The 16,282-nt window shown below is 42.8% G+C and overlaps 1 protein-coding gene across 1 annotated transcript in view; it reads left to right on the top strand.

Annotated features, from left to right (window-relative positions):
* The first annotated feature begins 5,836 nt into the window (after nt 1-5,836).
* Nucleotides 5,837-16,282, top strand: part of septin4b (septin 4b) — a 37,059-nt gene continuing 26,613 nt past the window's right edge. Inside the window, exon 1 of the mRNA XM_049576716.1 lies at nt 5,837-5,947. Coding sequence (XP_049432673.1) covers nt 5,945-5,947 — 3 coding nt within the window. The 5' untranslated portion in view covers nt 5,837-5,944. The remainder of the gene's footprint in view (nt 5,948-16,282) is intronic.

Genomic DNA, 16,282 nt, shown 5'->3' with positions numbered 1-16,282 from the left:
TGATATGATCTATGGAGGGGATTCTGGTAATGATATGGGAGGCTGAATTCTGAATTCTGGAACAACTGGAGTTTATGAAGACACTTGAGAGGGAGACCAAAGACTGTGTAAAAATGCTGTGAACCTTTACGTTGTCGCAGTCTTGTAACTCCACTGGTAGAGCTGAGAATCAATACTCAAACCTTTTAAGGTACAGACTGAAAAAAAAACAGCACCAGTTAGTATCCTATCTTTTTAGGCAAATGATACCCACAGTCAATATTTTTTGTGCCTGGATCTAGAAAAAAATTGCTATTTTTATGGTTTTGCTTGCAGCCAATCACCGCAAGCGTTCTTTGATTGAACACAACATGTGATTGGCCCATTACCGCAGCAGCTACAACCTTTACAGTCTGTGGTGGTAAAGTCAAGTGGTGTATTTGACAGAGTTGGCAGTTCATTGTGTTGAGATGCTGCCAAAACGTTCAAAAGTATGGCTGAACTACATGCCTGTGGTGTGTGCTGATATTTTACACAATTGAATGCTTCTATTGCATAATGGATATCAAATGAAGTAGAAAAGAAAAGGTGTCAAATGAAGTACTCTGTTGGTATCTGTATCACTTTAAAGGTAGGGTCTGGAGGATTTTCCAGTTGCTGTTTGTAAACACACATTCAAATTTGGCCCCTCCTATCAGGCTCAACTCTCCCGGGTGTACAGAGCCCGGAGGTACGGAAGAAGGCTTCACAGAAGAGGTTCAGGCAAGGCTCGCTCTGGTGCACGCTCAGACACGCTCGGACACGGCACCTGCGCTCTCTCATTGGCTGGGGAAATCTCCACCCAGAAGCGGTCCGAGCTCACAAAAACATCAAAATACAGTTAAAGGGCAGGAGCTCTGCAAACAGAGTCACCACCACACATGAGTAGAAGCCCATAGGTGAAGATTAAGCAGGATTTCATTTGTATATGTCTATATTTTGTTTTGTTTCCTCCAGATCCTACCTTTAAGGGTACTGGTATTAGTACTGTTATCGTAATTTTATGCCCAGTCCATTGGTGACATTAGTGGTTAGATGGCACTTCATTTATTTCTCCTCTGAAATAGCTTTGGTTTTCTTTACGTTACAGATGTGTCTGGACTGGATTATTGTCATTAGCACAGCACAGCTGCTGGCTAGACGATGGCAGCTTTGTCAGCAATCTGTCTACTCACACAGAATAGATAAATAGATGCACGAGTGAGTGATCATAAACAGACAGACACACATATCTGGAGTTTACAGCTTAACTCACAGAGATGCACAGGCCCGACTATCCCTCACTAATTTAAACAAATATCAACACAGGGCTGCTTACTCCTCAGTTGCAGATGGCCTGCATGAACCTAATATGGCCCCTACCAGATTAATGTCTGCACATCATGACAGATTACATCCCCCTCAGAGTCTTCACATACGACAAACAGAGCATGAGTGTGGGTTTGATAGTAATTCACCACCTTTGACATCATTATCTGTGTGTTTGTTGTCCGTAGCATAGTTTAGTGTGTGAATGTGTATTTATAGTGACAGTAATCTGTTCTGTTCATTCTTGAGTGTGTGCGTCGGTCACTTCGTGTAGCATAAATCTGCTATTTTTGGTTTATGGAGATTATACTGTGAACATCTGGGGGAATGACTTTTTGAGTGCCACAGTGAAGTGCTCGCTGCAACAGATGCAGAAACAGAGCACTATCTGAAGCGCTGGAGGCCTTTCGCTATGTACAGTTAATCTATTTTTACAGTCATTATAACCATATTTAACTTGAATGAAATGCAGGAATGTGAACTTCATAGGCAAGCTGATCATTTTTGTCCTTTTGGGGTCATGCCTGCAAAGGATAGAGCGAACAGAGCCAAAGGGAAAAAAACAACAACCCTGGATAGTTATGAGATGTCATTTGATTCTGGGCCTCTGATTTCAGGATCGCCGTGCATCAGTCTCTGCATTGCTCAAAGCTTTTTCTCTCCCCCTCTTGCTATCTTCATGTCAGTGTTGTTAATTCCTCCGAACTTGCCCTTCACCCACATCCGTCTCTCCACATCACTGTCAACGTTGCGCCATGACGGCTCAGTCCCTGCTGCTCCCAGCAGCCATGAAGACCCCAGGGCTGTTTGACAGTGGAGTTCATCACTCCATTCAGCTAGACTCACAGAGCAGAGTGTTTCTGACTGCGGCTCCCTTGAAGAGGCTTCTAACAGTCCCGGATGAGTTGAAAATATCTCTCCTGGTGGAAGTCTGTGCCATGCAGCCAATTGTGAAGTTATTTATCGCCCAAGTTAAAACTCACTCTGTCTCCAAACTCTGTGGCTTTGCCAAGTTTGTGTGTTTGGCCTTGGCTGCTGAAAAAAAGCACCCAATGATTAAAAGAAAAAGTTTTCCTCCAACCAAGGAGATCAGAGAAAACTGCACACAGAAGTGAATATACCTGATTTAACTCTACATTTAAAAATTGAATACTGTAGATGTTTTTCTCAATAGTTAATTAATAGCTAATTGAGATATTTCCTACCTTTTATTACACTAAATAATGGATTTTCACACTTTCCAAACAAATATAACATGCTAACGTTATTAGCATAAGCCAATGGTATTTTACATTGTATAAATTAGCCTATCGACGAGCAGAGATTTCCTCTGCTCATATGAAGCCAGGATAAATCCCTGAAGAGTATTTTAGTGGAGGCTTTATTGTCTTCACAATTTATTGTTTCTCATCTGTGAAATGAAAGTAAATAGCGACATGTACATTTCTTGGAAGGTGCATGACAGGCTATGGCGTAGGCTTTTTGTCAACGTAGAGCCTACGCCATCGATTCAACGCAGAAGTATAAATTCCTCCTCACTCTACTGTCCACAGGTCCTCCCTGATGGTGCAGTGACCCACTTTAGGAATGAGGATGAATTTGGCATTGTTATCTGCTTTTTTTTCCACAGAACTGAAGCCATGACAGTTATTGACTTACCATTGGCAGGCAAGTAGCTCATAATATAAGACTGACTACTGTGTGACATTTATTGCTCAAGTGTTTTCACATCTGCAGAAATCCTGGTATTAAACCCAATCTCTTAGCACATTTCCCTCTAGTCAAATCAAAATATTGATTTTGAAACACAGTATTTCCAAATTAAATGTTGGCAGCTTTTATGGGTTGCCAGTTGAGCAAATCTTTAATCTTTGTTTTAGAAAAACAGTCAAATACCAGCATAGATTAACTCTGTAGTAATATCAATCATCATCACAATGTACGGCACGATTTATAATTCATTTCTGTGTGTTGGCCCTGGGTTCATCATGCTGTGTGAGACCCTGCAGGATGCCAGGTGTCTCACTGAGTCTGTGCCATTTCCTTTTGACACCTCGTTTACTTGAGGTGTGACAGCCGGTGACGCACACCATGTGCTATACATAATTTCAAGCTCTTTTATTCGGATTCAAGAATCATGCAGCACTCTCCAAAGTGTGCAGCAGTACTCTTCTCACAACTCTGTGTGCACTTGCACTTGCCTTTTCTTTGGGTCATAGATAATTGAACAGTAACGCTCAGGGGAGATGGTGACTGAGAATATTTTAGCACATCCAAGGCTACAAAAATCAACGTAATCAGCAAAAGACAGAAAAGGGTTCAGTGTTTTATACAGCGAGTGCTAACTTTGACGCTGCAAGCTGTCATACCCAACCTTAACTACTGCTCTGTTCATGTGTAAGTGAGGGAGCAGGCTATGCACAGCCTAAATAAATATTATCATGCCCCACTGAATGTAGCCAAACACTCCATCCAGGGCAGCAGTTACCTAAACAAACCAGAGGTGACAGTCCTCTCTGCAGCTTTTAATCCGTAGTGGTTGTCCTGATTCCACCACAGTAACCTTGGGTTTATTTTCGCTTTGGCTTTCAATTAACCATAAAAATGTGTGCTGTGGTTCTGAGATGAATACCTTCATAGAATAAAGTGGTAAAAAGTCCTGTCAATGATGATGACAGGAGCAGAGCTGTTGTATAATCATGTTTTACAGCTGGAGTCATTTTCTACAGCAGTCTTCTGAGACATGTCATTAGTCCAAAACCAGGTTTATTGATATTATCATAGAATGATCTGAAGTATGAAGTATTAAAGGTATACTATGCAGAATTGTCAGTTACTGTTTGTAAAAATGCTCGCTAGAGAAAGTGAAAGTGAAAGCCAACCCCAGATTCACTCTTGTCTGGTGTTTTGCCTTGTATTTGCATTTTTTCAGTGCTGTGTCTCCTGGATGCCGGCACCTGGTCGCTACCTTTTTATAAAGCCCCGACTTTACCCTGTACACCTTGCTAGTACCGAGTTGGACCCCTTTTGCCTTCAAAACTGCCTTTATTCTTCGTGTCCCAGATTCACCAAGGTGCTGGAAACATTCCTCAGAGACTTTGGTCCATATTGACATGATAGCATCACACAGTTACTGCACATCCATGATGCGAATCTTCCATTCCACCACATCCCAAAGGTGCTCTATAGGACTGAGACCTGGTGACTGTGGAGGCCATTGGAGTACAGTGAACTCATTGTCATGTTCAAGAAACCAGTTTGAGATGATTTGAGCTTTGTGACATGGTGCGTTATCCTGCTGGAAGTAGCCATCAGAAGATGGGTACACTGTGGTCATAAAGGGATGGACACGGTCAGCAACAATACTCAGGTAGGCTGTGGTGTTTAAACCATGCTCAGTTGGTACTAAGGGGCCCAAGAAAATATCCCCCACACCATTACACCACCACCAGCCTGAACTGTTGATACAAGGCAGGATGGATCCATGCTTTCATGTTGTTTACACCAAATTCTGACCCTACCATCTGAATGTGGCAGCAGAAATCCAGACTCATCAGACCAGGCAACGTTTTTCCAATCTTCTATTGTCCAGTTTTGGTGAGCCTGTGTGAACTGTAGCCTCAGTTTCCTGTTGTTAGCTGACAGGAGTGGCACCTGGTGTGGTCTTCTGCTGCTGAAGCCCATCTGCTTCAGGGTTGGACGTGTTGTTGGTTCAGAGATGGTCTTCTGCAGACCTTGGTTGTAACCAGTGGTTATTTGAGTTACTGTTGCCTTTCTATCATCTTGAACCAGTCTGGCCATTCGCCTCTGACCTCTGGCATCAACAAGGCATTTTCTCACTGGATATTTTCTCTATTTCAGACCATCTGTAAACCCTAGATATGGTTATGTGTGAAAATCCCAGTAGATCAGCAGTTTCTGAAATACTCAGACCAGCCTGACACCAACAACCATGCCATGTTCAAAGTCACTTAAATCACCTTTCTTCCCCATTCTGATGCTCAGTTTGAACTTCAGCAGGTCGTCTTGACCATGTCTACATGCCTAAATGCCTGAATTGCTGCCACATGATTGGCTGTATGGCTCTTGGCGTTATTGAGCAGTTGAACAGGTGTACCTAATAAAGACCGGTGAGTGTATTTTCTTGGGCTGTTATAGTGGGCCTGGGGTCTCCAGGACCCCAAACACAACATAAGGGTTAAATGATGATGATGATGATGATGATGATGATGTTTTGTGTGATACTTAAATATTAGAATTATGAGATTTAGATGATTACAGTTCTGTGAAAGTTAAGCCACAGCAGTGCCCTGTGTTTGATACTGCAGCTTCCACCTGTTTTCTTTCTGAACAACACAAAGCTTTTTCTTCCTCCTCTCTGCCTGACCCTCACACTCAAGCGATCCTCTCTCTTTTCTCCTTTTTTACTATCGCTGCTCCTTTTGCAGCAGAGCACCAGCCAGTCATGCCCGGGATGCAGCTGCATCACGTTATCAATGTTAGCCTGTAACACTGTGTAGCTCTGCTGGAGCTGATTTGTTCACACAGACCTGGAGCAGCTCGCAGTCGGTCGCTGTCCTCCACTGGGTTGTGTGTGTGTGTCTTGGCCATCTGCAGAATGGTAAGTGCAGCCTGTCATCTGCATTGTGATGAGAAGTGGGATAGGCACGGTTACAGGCTACCTGTCCTGGTTTATAATGTGAGGAGGCATACAGACATTGGTCATGTTTTCATCAGTCAGCCTTCGGTTTTTGACAGATGCTCTGGCCAGTTTATTTGTCTTTCCCTAAGCACAGTGTCCTCTGAACCAGTCGGGCGTGTTTACTAGGAAGATGGTGTTTTGTGTCTTGACTTTACTCCAGGTCTTCTCTGTCTGCTACATGTCTTGATATGTTCTTGGTGGGAGTGTCACTGAGGTGAAAACTGGGGCTTCTTCATGTGTATGGGACTGCTCCTGGCAGGCAGATGTTCCTGTAGTTTCACTCCAGCTGCACAGCATATAAGGCAGCTGTAAACCAGAGAGCTTAATCAAATCTGCGGCAGAGGAGTGTAAACCCCATATGAAGGGGTTGCATGCTGGTTGCACATACGGTTGCACAACGTATGTTGTGCTGCTAAAGTCACTGGCACCACAGATGAGTCAGTTGGCAAGCATCCTATTTGTGTGTGTCTGGGTACTTGTGTTGAGGTTTCCAAGCTTTCTGTGTGTGTGTGCATGTTGTTTTTTCTTTTTTGTGGCTCTTGGTGTGTTTGGGCATCAAGATTAGAGAAGCGGATTACATCCGCGAGGAGGAGAACAGATGGAAAGAGAAAGAGGAAGGGGACAATTATGTGTAGTTCATGTTGGAGCCCAGGCTGGTTGAGCACCACCCCAGAAGTCACCAACGCCATCTGTTAAGGGTACAAGTCACGGGCCGATGCATATCTCTGAATTCTTATGAAGAATTTACAGGAATCATTTATTTTAGCTATTATTATTTGTTTGTCGTGTGTTGTGAGTGATTTAAATGTAAATGTTCACTTTTTAAACGCTGGCAGACATCAGACTGACTGTTTAACCACATGAGAGCAGAGACTGTTGAGGCCACATAGCGGGGAATCGGCTTTGGTTGGCTCATTCGCAGGTGAACCCCAGATGTAAGAGCCATGTTCCCACAGTCACTATAACAGCTTTTTATCCCCAGTGTGTAGGAAGATTTTCTGAACTGTTAACAGCCTCATAATCCTGAGGTGTCTGGAGCTTCAATCGCACATGCATCACACACTCAATTTGGGGAGAGTGCCGCTTGTCAATCAGTGATGCTGTTTGGAGCTTAACAATCTTTGACGTACGAGATAAACAGCTCAATCACCAGGGAGATGACCTCAGACGGCCCAGAAGGGGTGGCACAAAAACCAAGGCAGCTTTGCTCTTGACAAATATTGGTTCCAGATGAAACATCATAATTGTGTTTATTTGGGGAAGACATGTTAAACTATTGTATATTTGTCTCTCCAAACTTTATTTTTGAAAGCCCACAGACCAGAGGATGTCTATGTGGTAGATGTATAAATTGATGCTTTCATCGGAGAGGAGCTGGTATGAAGGATTTTACCCTCACACACTCAAGTCATCTCTGCTTGATAAGAAAGTAACACTTTGACTTGTTCTCGCTTGAAGTAACACTTTTGCTTTATAGTGTTGGTGATAACTTTTGTGTAATGGCTGTGCCAAGAGTCTACACTGACCATCTGCTTCAAGGCCTGTTGTGTGTATGTGTGTGTGTGCTACATTGTGCTGTGATCTCAAATATACATTACTGTTTAACACACAACACAATTTGTGACATTGATACATCAGTCTGAAGCCTGTTGGTGCTGTAATATGTCACCTCTTCTTTGGTCGGTATTTCTGATATCAGAGAAATAATCTGCAGTGACTTGCATCGTAAATCTTTCCTCTTCTTATCTTTGAAATCTTGTTCCCAGAGACAATCTAAGTTATTGCAGATGTTTGGGGTTTCCTGTGTAAGGATATTATGAAATGAAAATGATGTTCAGTGCTGTGTGATCCTGTAATTGCTGACCAGCAATTGTTACCATGGTCAGCTCAGCATAGTGAATCCTGTATCATGCAATGGAAGAACAAAGTGTATGGACTACTGACTAGGACAAGTGTTGTATTCATCCTCAAACACACCAAACCAACATCCAAGAACTAGTGGAGATGACAGCCGACCATTGCATCTCCTCACATCACCTTTGTCTCAACCAAAAAATTGCTCATGAACACACAGCAAAGACAATAGTCAGCGGTCAACTAGCATCAAAGTTCTGGGCCTGCATGAGAGGAAATAACTCTACTTAGCAGCAGGCGGTGGTAGTCTATATTCGTCATTTGTCAAAAGGTAAACCTGAAGAATCAACAGAATGGATGTAAGACGCTAGTTAGCCAATTAGCACATTGACAACACAACCCAGTGTTGAAAAAGAAAAAGATATTTACAGTGCACTGGCGAACAATAGCAAAAAAAATCCGAACCTTTTCTATTAAAGAGCTCAATGGCTAAAAAATAATCTTACCAAACAAGTTTGTGTCAACCTTACGCCCTCTTGACTGAAGTCGTTTGTTTGCTTCCCTTACTTCCATTTCTCTTCTTGTGCACTGAGCTGAACTACCAATCAGAGTGATTTCATTCACCAATGGGCTTCACGGTCTCCAACACCGATTCAACTGGCTAGATAGGAAGAACAAAGCCCACTAGACCCGACTAGTGCCAAAAGTGTGGGACACACTGCAAAACTAGGGCGACAGATGTTCGCCAAGGGTGCGACAGTCAGCTTGGTGTGTCAGGGCCCTTTAAAATGCTGTCTCTTAACTTTCAAAAGATAGAATTACACACAGGTTACATTACCTCTGTGCAACCAGTCTTGGAACCCATTGCCATTGGTCTGACAACAACGAGCCTCTGCGGGCAACTGCCAGTATTTCTGGGGTTCCAGTGTAGCCAACACATATCCTGGCCAAGACTTACTCTTCCATGCACCTCTCATTACTTACAGTCCAATTAGCAAGTTGAAGCACTATATAGCCTGCACAGAGTCATGACACACTACAAACAGACATCTGCACATGAATGAAGATAAATTAGAAACAAGCTAATAAAAAGCTAGACAGAAGATAAAAGATAGCTGATGGGTTCCAGGATTGCATTTTGGTCAATGTGTTTCGCCTCTTCTGTTCTCTACATGGACTGTTTACTTGCATGCAACCAAACCGCTCAAATATGATTGGTTGATACTAGTTGGATGAGATGAGATACGATGCGATGCGATACGATACGATATGCTTTATTGTCCTTGTGGGGAAATTTGTCTTGGGCTCAGGAGTTGCAAAAGTATTGTAGTATAAAAGCACATACTACATTAACAGTATAGCAAATCAGCCACTAATATATTGCACGTAACACCAGCACACAACAGAGCACCATAAGCAAAACACAACACAACCCCTAAGCATTAAGCAACATTATTTAAAAGCTTAATTGAGGTTGGCACAAACACAAACCAGAACGCTTCCAACACCAAAATCTTGTCCTGTTGCCTACAGATTCTGCATATATGTAGATATCAGTTTACAGTGATTACTATGCAACTGGCCTCTGATCCATCTATGTTGATGTTTCTAAATGTTTCATATTTTCACCATCTTTAGATAACCAGAGATCTTTTTGCTTTGTAAAATCTAAGTAGATTTGAACTTAAAAATGTCATGAAAGAGTGGCTATCCACACCAAGCACCTTAAAAGTAGCCCCCGCAATTTTGTTGTATAGGTAGCATCCTTGTTAATGCGCAATGACAATAAAGGCTTTCTAAACACTTGCTAATCAAATACTTCCACACATCCTGTCTATTTCATGACCAAAATCTGCTCTCCCAAATGACATTATATGATAATGTGTTAATGGAAATGCCCTCAGGAGGTCTGTGGTGTGAGACAACACAGTATCAAGAAATGGGGAAACAGGTGGACTTGTTTTACCTACAGACACTAGAACTCTACACAGAAGAAATCTTAAACCTTACAAAACCTTTTCCATGAGGTAGATCTTTAATGGTAAATGAACACCAATGGCAGTGAGCTGCCATGCAAGAGGGTTTAGTGTCTGACACTTTGACATGTTGACAGTAGCAGCCGGGAATTAGACTGCCAATACTGCCATCAATGGATGACCCACTATTCCTGCTGAGTCACAGCAAAGGGATTGTTCAAGATGGTGAGTGTAATTGCAGAGATGGATACTGATCAGATAGTCAAACATTTAAAGTGTGCACACAGCAACTGGTTTGGGTTGCACATTAAAGTCGAGGTGTTGCAGGGCTCTGAGATCAATCTGTGGTATAACTCTGTCAACAAAAGCACATGTTTGCATTTACTTTGGAAGGCTGAGCTCAAATTTGACAAAATAGGGCTGATAATGTTAATGTGGTAGCAAAGCTGCAAGTTGTTAAACTTCACAGATGATCTCCCAGGCATGAGTTTTGCCTGTAGTGCAAACTGAAGCCAAACTATTTTATGCATATTGCTCATGATGTAATGAATAGTAAACCTCCAACATTGCCTGCCCTGGGGACTGCCGACTGCAGTTTCTTAATCTCCTGTTGCAAAAGTAATGAATCTATGAATAGTTTAGCTACTTTCTGTTTGTTTCCACTCGATCGGCACCTTTGGCAAGACAGGAAATCCAGTCCAGACACTGATGTAAATTCTCTTATTGGATTTGTTCAAAACACAATGCCGACACTCTTTGAGCAGATCTGTGGCTCCGACTTCAGAGTTCACCCTCTTCAGTGGCATTGTGATAAGGCCCAGCAGGAGCCAAAAATCACACAAGGTGGTTTTGTGTTCATGTAATGTGGGAGTTAGACAGGCTGGAATTCAGTGTTGCAGAAGCGAGGCCACACAACAACCAAGTGACTTCCTTTGACCAGGGCAAACAGAGTTCACCACCCAGCAGATGTTGGGCTTGTTTTGTCTGCTGTCGCCTTCGGTCCTGCAGGTGTTGGTTTTTCTCTGCTCTGTTTGGGTGCAACTCACCAGTCTGACAAAATATTAACAACGCCTTTCTGCACTGGACCCAAGTCAGTTGGTTCTGTGGTTTTCTTAATGATTCAGCTGTCAGTGGAAACCAACAGACATAATAATTCCCGGTTCTCATTTTGAGTAATGGCTGAGAATAAGCAGTACAACTCATTAAAATGTCAGGTCTGTGCCAAAGATGGAGGAATCAAAGCATTCAAGGCAAACCAGACTCATTGTTAAAGCTTCTGAAGTGTAATTTCAGCATCTTGTGTGTGCTTGTCTGATTTCGATAAGATCTAAATCTGATATTTTCACCAATTCTTTCTTAATTTAGCCAGGTTACATTATACCATCCATGCCTCTTGATAATGATGCCGTTCAGACGTTTAAATTGTTGGAAAAGATTACAGACAGAACAAAGCAAACACCCCAACATTGAGAATACAGTTCATATGGCCATAATTGGCTTATTTTCTGCCATTTCCCCCTGACTGTTTGTGACTTGTTTTGTAGCTCTCTCAAGAGTAATGATTAAAATAGAAAAAAATGTAGCCAAAACTGTGCGTGAGACAGATTTTGGGCTGGCTGGAAATCACACTCTCTGCAGGCAAAGCTGTTTCTTGTGGGTCAGTGGACACGGACAAGCCACAGATGACTGCGCCTGGCATTACACGACACATAAATCCGGCATCCCAGGAATATAAAGTAAAAACTAGCTATTTGCCTCCTAAACTTGTAAACTGTTAGATGACTTGACTGTAACTTACAGTGTGATTAAAATTACTTAACACGAACAAAGGAATTCCTCGCTTGTAATCTGGAAAAGCCTCTCCCTTTCTATAAGTCGTCCTGCAGAGCCCCCCTCCCTCTCCAGAGCCTTTGTTGCGCCGTGCCACCTTTTAAGGGGGGAAAAAACAAAGTGAGAAAATGCTTTAGCCGCTTTCCAACAGGAATCCCTCTGTGTCAGATAAAGAGCCTTAATTGAATGGAGGAGGAAGTGTAGGAAGTGTAAGTTCAGCAGATCTAGCGTTCCTCGCTATTGTTGAACAATATTTATGTTCCTGCAGAGACGGTGAATATCTGCTTCACAGGGCGTCAGCGTGCACTGACTGTTACTGTACTGTTGAGACGTTTCATCCAGTTTCTCAGACAGCTCAGGAGGAAATGCATATCCAATTCAAAGTTTCTGCATATTTTCTGCATATTTCCTGTTGGCCTGAAACTGCAAAGGTTTTCATTCTTTCTTGGATTTTCACTTGCAGAAAACACACTACTGTAGACAAGGTCACGGGACTGCCTGTGCTTGGGGTCAAAGTTGCCATCAAGTTCAGAGTTTGTGTGTTCATTATGTATCTGCAAAATTGCAATATCATCTTTTAGTGGGATCATACAGTGTTACTGATTAAGATTTAATTCCTGGCAAACTGTTATGAAAAAGGTTTGCAGATGCAGCACAAAGTTCAGTGCATCAGTTTTATGTGATTTTTCCTTCTTTTTCCACATTCTAATGAGACAAATATTATTCATAACTTAATTTTAAGTGATATTGCCCAACACTATTTTGTTGTATACCACGACACATCCGTGAGCGTCTAGATTTTGGCTGATTGAATATTAAAGTTGTGAACAGTGAGCCTTTTTCACAGCAGACATTTTGACATGTCACAGTAGGAGATAGCTGAAATCCATTTAGCTGCTGCAGTTCCACGGTCCTGGTAGTCTCCATGTTACATCACTGTCACAGCTTACTGAGACACATAAAGGGATAAGTTGCTGATTTTCAACCAGCTTTGTGTCATAACAACCTCCATCTTACAGCTCAAACTAAACTCCAATCAAACTGTAAAACGAGGCAGTGCTGATCAAATACAAACCAAGATCATGTTATTGTGTTGCCTATTTCCTGCATAAAATGTGTTCAGAAACATAGATATCAGCACCATACTTTTTCCAGTATTGTTCAAATGATGGCTGAAACTACTGAGATCAAATGATACAACTAAGCAGTTGTTACTGGTTTACCCTTTATGCCCTTTAAGGGTGGCGGCCTTTTGGGTAACCTGTGAGGGTGTGACGTGTGCTTCATGGTGTATGTGGAGGGAAGCAGTGTGTGTCTAGGAAGTGTCTAGATAGGCTCAGCGCTACTGTTAGACCTCATGAGAAGGCCATGTCTGTTGTTTTGTGGCAAAGACTGCAATAAAGCCATTGTTAGTGAACGGCACCTGAACGCCTCGCCATCCTTCCTTCTGCAGAGTTGTCAGGACCGCTAGAAGCTAGTTACCAGCTAGTGACGAGCCAAGCTAAAATGAAAGTTAATAAGCCAGCGTGTTCCCAACTACAGTTCGGAGCTGGTAAGCTGTCACTGAGAGAGGTAACAGTGCCTATTTTAGGGTGACCATATTTTGATTTCCAAAAAAGAGGACATTCGGCCGGCCACGACATAGCCTACTTAAATGATACTCGCAGTTTACTCAAAGATGCCTTATCATTTTAATATATTTAAAATTTATATGTATGGATAGAAAATTCAGTTATATTACAAAATAATATCTCTCAAAGACAGAAATTCAGATAGGCCTCTATAGGGGACACATACACACACTAGAGTGTGGCGATCCAAGCCCAGTGGTACCCGACGGGTCGGGCGGGTTTGGTCAGAAATGTAGCTATAAATTGTATTTGTCAGATTCATCGGATTCGGTCAGCTTTCAGTGAAAATGTAGTGTAAAAGAAATAAAATCCTATTGTCTGTCCTGTTTATTGCTTGGGCACTGTTATTTACGTGACAACACCTGAACATAACACACACAGACACACATTGGCTGTTTGTTTCTACCTCTCCCCTCGCTGGAAGTCTCGGACTTCCAGCCGCCCGCCTCCACCTTGATTAAACGCTGAAAATAAAATAAAAGAGGGAGACAGGTTTTTCCTATTTTATCTTATTTTGTTTTATGTCTCCCTCTTGTCTTGCTGGAACCGTCGGACCTCCCGCCTCCCACTCCCGTCTCAAACACGGAGATCTCCCTCTCCGCTGAGCACGCCCGGCCTGTTAAATAGCCTGTAACCATAACAACTGTGTGACACAAACTCAGTGCTTTGGTCATTAAATAATGTTGGGCTCGGTTCGGGTTCAGACAGAAATATGCGGCCCGTGCCGCGCTCTAACACACACACACACACACACACACACACACACACACACACACAAACACACGGAAAACCGGACATTATCATCAGTTTATAAATCCCCCCCGGACGGGACGTGAAAAGTGGACATGTCCGGGCAAAAGAGGACGTTTGGTCAGCCTAGCCTATTTCTCTCCTAAAATGTTTTGAGAAACAGATTTCCGCTCACCATTTAGCTGTTATTCAAGATCATTTGTTACCACCCAGCTGCCATATTGTCTTCTGTGGAAAAACAGCTAAGTTCACATTACGCCACCCACCAGCAAAAGTGTTTATTGGTCCTCTGCGGTGCAGTGCATTCTGGTAGTTGTAGGTTTTCTACCTCTTGAGTAAAAGTGAATACAGCTGCAGTTTTCTCTGGTGATGAAGCACCAATTTCCCAAGTATTTGTATCTTATTACTGCATAGACAGCCCAGTTTTATGAAAGACCATTTTTCCAGCAGTGACATACTTCTTTAAATGGAACAAAGCCATTGCCATTAGTAATACTTGTGCTTCTCTGCTACCAGAAATCAAAGTGTCTGATGTGGAAAAGGCCAATGACATATACAATAAATACTATGCATGACACCAAAACTTTAATGTACATCAGCAGCTGTGCATCTACAGTCCAGCTGCTTTTTGCCAGTCACGAGCAGCAGGTGGCACTGCCCTCCCTCCACTGCCTGCTCCCATGGGGCACTGCAGCATCCTCTGCAATAACTAAATGACATTTTGCACTCCAAACACCAAAGCACAGACAGTCATGCTTTGTGAAGATGCAATTAGTAGATCAGTCTCCTCTCTGGTTTGTTGGCTGGCGTCTTTTTTTGAATACCAGCATTTGTTGGCAGCAGATGCTGGTCCGTGTGCAGCGGCTTTTATCAAGGAACCCATTCCAGCCCCGCTGGACCCGAGCCAGACGACCTCACAATGTAAACAGGGGCAGAGAGACATTTTAATTACGACCGGCAATGTGATCCTCACAGCACCACAGACAGCACTTTACTGGCGTGTCTGCTGTGTCTGACCCCTGTATGTCAACAGGCCATCATATAGGCTAATGCATGTATGTGAGTGTGTACGTGCAGCCTGGGATTGTATATCTAAAGCCATCCGTGCCTTGGGCACTGTCAGCCCTTTCAGATGGTCCATGATAATCACCCTCATGATGCGGACCAGCCAAAGAGGATTAAAGCAGACCTGAAGTCGTCTCCCCAGACACCGTCTTTCCTTACAGGAAGTAACGTCTCCTGTCTGTTTGCATATGTTTTTTTCTGCCCTCTGTGTGGTTTGTTAGACTGGCATGTCTGTTGACCTGATACTATTTGTGTTACTCTCTGTCTGCTACTTATGGTAGTTATTACCGTTGTATAAGTTGGCACATTTAGCAGCGCAAGCTATTAAGATTGGTATCATGTTACATTTAGTTCTTCCTCCCATAGGCAGAAAATGAATTCTCAGCTGAATTGTGCCTCTGTGTTTCTTCTCTCTCTGCCTCTCTTTCTTATGTTAAACTGGAATACTAAAGATTAAATTGCAGACACAAGCTGAGCTGTTCAAACCAGATCTCTGTGGTTTAGACAGTGTCGGGCTGGTGTAAGTCACTGGGACAGTCACAGTCTCTTAAATGTCTCTTTTTACAAGTCATACACTAAATAGCAGCGACTCATTGAGCTCATTCACTTCTGTACTGGAGCCAGAGCAATAACTTAATCACAGACTCCTAATTCCTTAAGAATGAGTGAGTATTATAAGACTTACAAAGCACAGAGATCCATCGAGATTAATGGAAAAGCTTTGTGCTGTGGCCCACTTAAGTGTGTGTGTGTGTGTGTGTGTGAGAGAGAGAGAGAGAGAAAGAGAGAGTGTATTAGATAAAAAGATTATTTGTAGCATGTAGGCCACAAGTCACCTCTCCTCCCCACCATGGACACACACACACACTGATTCCTCTTGTACCACTCTGGCCCTGGCACTGCCAGCTGGGAGGTCTGGGCTGGATGTGACGGCCATTGTAAGAAGTCCTGTGCAGTCTGCTGTTGTGTTCCTCTGATGCTCAGACCACATACTTTTGATTATTCTTTATTGTTACTCCAGTTGTGGTTAATTTACCTACACTGTTCATTCATGCACATGTGCCAGTGTCAGAGATTGTGTCTGTGATCATCTATCTGTTGTGATCCCACATGTGTGGCTTTAAGATTGAGGGCACGACAGGCTTGAA

This window comes from Epinephelus fuscoguttatus, linkage group LG5 (assembly GCF_011397635.1).
Source record: "Epinephelus fuscoguttatus linkage group LG5, E.fuscoguttatus.final_Chr_v1".
Lineage (NCBI taxonomy): Eukaryota > Metazoa > Chordata > Actinopteri > Perciformes > Serranidae > Epinephelus > Epinephelus fuscoguttatus.
Note: the sequence above shows the minus strand (reverse complement) of the source record. Positions and strands in the feature narration are given on the sequence as shown.